Source organism: Phytophthora parasitica (genome assembly GCF_000247585.1).
Source record: "Phytophthora parasitica INRA-310 unplaced genomic scaffold supercont2.12, whole genome shotgun sequence".
Classification (NCBI taxonomy): Eukaryota; Oomycota; class Peronosporomycetes; order Peronosporales; family Peronosporaceae; genus Phytophthora; species Phytophthora nicotianae.
In genome coordinates, this window is record NW_008648998.1 from 329,227 (window position 1) to 332,435 (window position 3,209).

Below are 3,209 nucleotides of genomic sequence, written 5' to 3' on the forward strand. Positions count from 1 at the left end.
GTTAGATAAGCGAATTTCGCATTCTGGGGGTTGAACTAGAATTGTGCCAGCATTACGTTGGCAGAAATACTGAGAGGCATGTTCAGTGCATGTATAATTCATGAGTTTGCCTGTATTTTCAATAAGAACTTCGAAGAAATACAAGATTTTGCATACATGATGTATTATATCAAATCTTCTATTTCTTCGAAGTACTTATTGAAAAAAATACAGGTAAACACATGGTTTTTGTGGGATCCAATCATTGGCAATGATTTGTCACCTTCGAAAACTTATATTATGTGGAGTAGGAACTGAACAGTTGCGAAAACTCTTCAACATGGTAATTCTGCAGCATTTCGCTCACAATATCTTTGCAGGTCCACCATGGATTCGAGCTGAGTCAAAGTATTATGCTTGATTTCTAATTTATCAGAATGGTTGAACCCCTTTCAATTAATGCCTATCCAAGGATATCGAAAATTTCTCGTAAGCTTAGGATAAAGATTTGTTTCCTGGTGCTGCTCAAATCCTACATTGTGTTTACTTCTGAAGTACCCATAGCATAGATACTGAGTCCATACGACTGTCACTTCGAAAACTGCGCTCCACCTGCCACATCAACAACTCTTGATCGAGTGGAATTAGGAAAATGCGTTTGAACTATGCAGTGCTGACAGCTGTTGTTGCTCTGTATGCAAGCAACGACCTTGTTGCTGCTGAGACCACACGCGACTTGTTGTCTTTCGGTGATTTCACCGAGGAGCGCAGTGCAACGAAGGCCGCTACTAAGACGAGTAATGTAGTCTCCGACTCTGGATCGGACAGCGAATCCGGAGTCACTCAGGTACAGAACTCCGATGTCACTCAGCTAGAGCAAGATGCTTCCGAAAGTGACAGTTCGTCTCTGGCTGGCACGAAATCTACCAAACCTACGAAGGCTACGAAGGTTTTACCAACGAAAAAGAAGGCGGCGGTCACGCCCGCCTCCGGATCGAGTGATGAGGCCAGTGGATCGGAAGACTCCGAGTCGGGCGATGACAGTGGATTGGAGGACTTGTTGGCCTCAACAGACATGAACGGAAGCGAGCTCAGCGGTAGTGAGCTAGACGCTTTGTTGAGCTCTTTGGGCGGCAGTGGCCTTGGTGATTTCAGCGGCAGTGACCTCGGCCTTGACTTGTTGCTGTCTGGCTTGAGCGACAGCGACTCGGGCAGTGACTTGGATGATCTGCTCTCGAGTGACAGCGCGTCGGGTGATGACTTGACCGACCTGCTCTCAGACGACAGTGAGTCGGACAGCGGCAGTTCTGTTGCTATTAAGAAGAAAAAGACTGCGGACTCTGGATCGAGCGAGGAGCCCAGCACCCCTGCACCTACCACCAGTACCAGCGAAGGATCAGAGTGCCCCACCGGCTTCTTTGGTCACCTGAAGTCGTGGTGGAAGAACAAGTTTGGAAACGGTGACAAATGCGCTTTGATGGCCAAATCTGACAATAAGTCGGACCAAAACAAGGGCAACACACAAGAGGCTTCTAGTAGCAGTGGCAGTTCGTCTACCAAGTCGAAGAAGAAGCAGACGGTCGCGTCTGACTCTGGCTCGAGTGACGATGCCAGTGGACTAGACGACTTGCTGGCGGGGTTGACTGACGATGTCAGTGGATCGGATGCGTCGAGTGGCAGTGACCTGCTCGACATGAGCGGACTAGATGACTTATTCTCCTCGGGCAGTCTTGACCTGGACGCCTTGTTGAGCTCTCTGGGTGGCAGTGGCGTCCTGGGTAGCGGCATTGACGATTTGCTATCGGATGACAGCGAATCGGGCAGTGACGACTCGATTGTCCCTGTTACGAAGGCGACCAAGAAGAAGACGGCGCTTGTCGACTCCGAGTCGGGCTCCAGTGAATCGGGCAGTGATGACTCGGTTGTGCCTGTAACGAAGGCAACGAAGAAGAAGACCGCGCTTGTCGACTCCGAGGCGGACTTCAGTGAATCGGGCAGTGATGACTTTGCTATCCCTGCGACGAAGACGACCAAGAAGAAGAAGGCGGCGCTTATCGACTCCGAGGCGGGCTCCAGTGAATCGGGCAGTGACGACTTCGCTATCCCTGCGACGAAGACGACCAAGAAGAAGAAAGCGCTTATCGACTCCGAGGCGGGCTCCAGTGAATCGGGCAGTGATGACTTTGCTATCCCTGTGACGAAGACGACCAAGAAGAAGAAGGCGGCGCTTATCGACTCGGAGTCAGGTTCAAGTGACTCTGGTAGTGACGACTCTATCGTCCCTGCAACCAAGACGACAAAGACGAAGAAGAAGGCCGCATCCAGTGCTTCTACCGACGACAGTGACTCGGGCAGCGACTTGGGAGACCTGAGTGACTTGCTGCTTTCGAGCGCCAGCGGCTTGGAGACGGAGAGCTCCGATGCTGAATCGGCGAGTGATGAGGACGACTTCTTGAGTGGCCTATTTTCCTCGGCCGGCAGTGACTTGTCCTCGAGCCTCAGTGACGCCTCGGAGTCTTCCAGTTCTCATAAGAAGGTCAAGACCAAGGCTCCAGCTACAAGTGCTGACACAAGTGAAGACGACTCGGGCAGTGACACTCCTTCCGAAACGGAGGCACCGGCGAGCACTCCGGCTCCAGCCTCCAGCGGCAATGGATCGTCAGAGTGCGGCACTGGCTGGTGGGCGAGCACGAAATCGTGGTTCAAGAACACGTTCACTGGTGGTGACAACTGTAAGAAGTCCTCGCGTAGACTCCGCCTTGAGTAAGAAGTATTCGTGAACAGTCCGAGATTCTACGCAGTATTCACTCAGACCAATGCATTTAGCAATAAAACATGAACGACTTTAAACGGTGTGATGTTGGGTAGCGTGTATTACTGTAATACAGGTATTTCAATCTGAAGACGTTCACTACAATATAAACGACTAAACTTGGTCTTTCTTTTCCGTTGTGGAGTCAAACGATAATACAACCCATACTTACATGTTGTGTGAAGTGTATATGGTCTTGTGTTTTATTTTAGAGAGTGGTTGCTGCTCCAGACTAGTATCATAAAACAGCCAATTTGCCGCTGTTGGCAAGCATTGGTACGTAGCTTCCAGCGAGCGTTGAGCGGGTGCTGTAGTATGATTAAGGGCACTAGTGGAGAAGCTACTCGATCCTCCAAACCGAGCAACATTATGATCAAGGGGAAGGAAACAGCGTTGTTGCGTTTTCGTGCGGGCGAAA

The 3,209-nt window shown here is 50.3% G+C and overlaps 1 protein-coding gene across 1 annotated transcript; it reads left to right on the plus strand.

Moving 5' to 3' along the window:
• Positions 1 to 631: 631 nt before the first annotated feature.
• PPTG_07494 (hypothetical protein) lies at positions 632 to 2,818 on the plus strand (the record flags this gene model as incomplete). Its single annotated transcript, XM_008901769.1, has 1 exon — positions 632 to 2,818. One exon carries the CDS (start codon positions 632 to 634, stop codon positions 2,744 to 2,746), a length of 2,115 nt encoding a protein of 704 aa, XP_008900017.1. The 3' UTR covers positions 2,747 to 2,818.
• Positions 2,819 to 3,209: the final 391 nt, after the last annotated feature.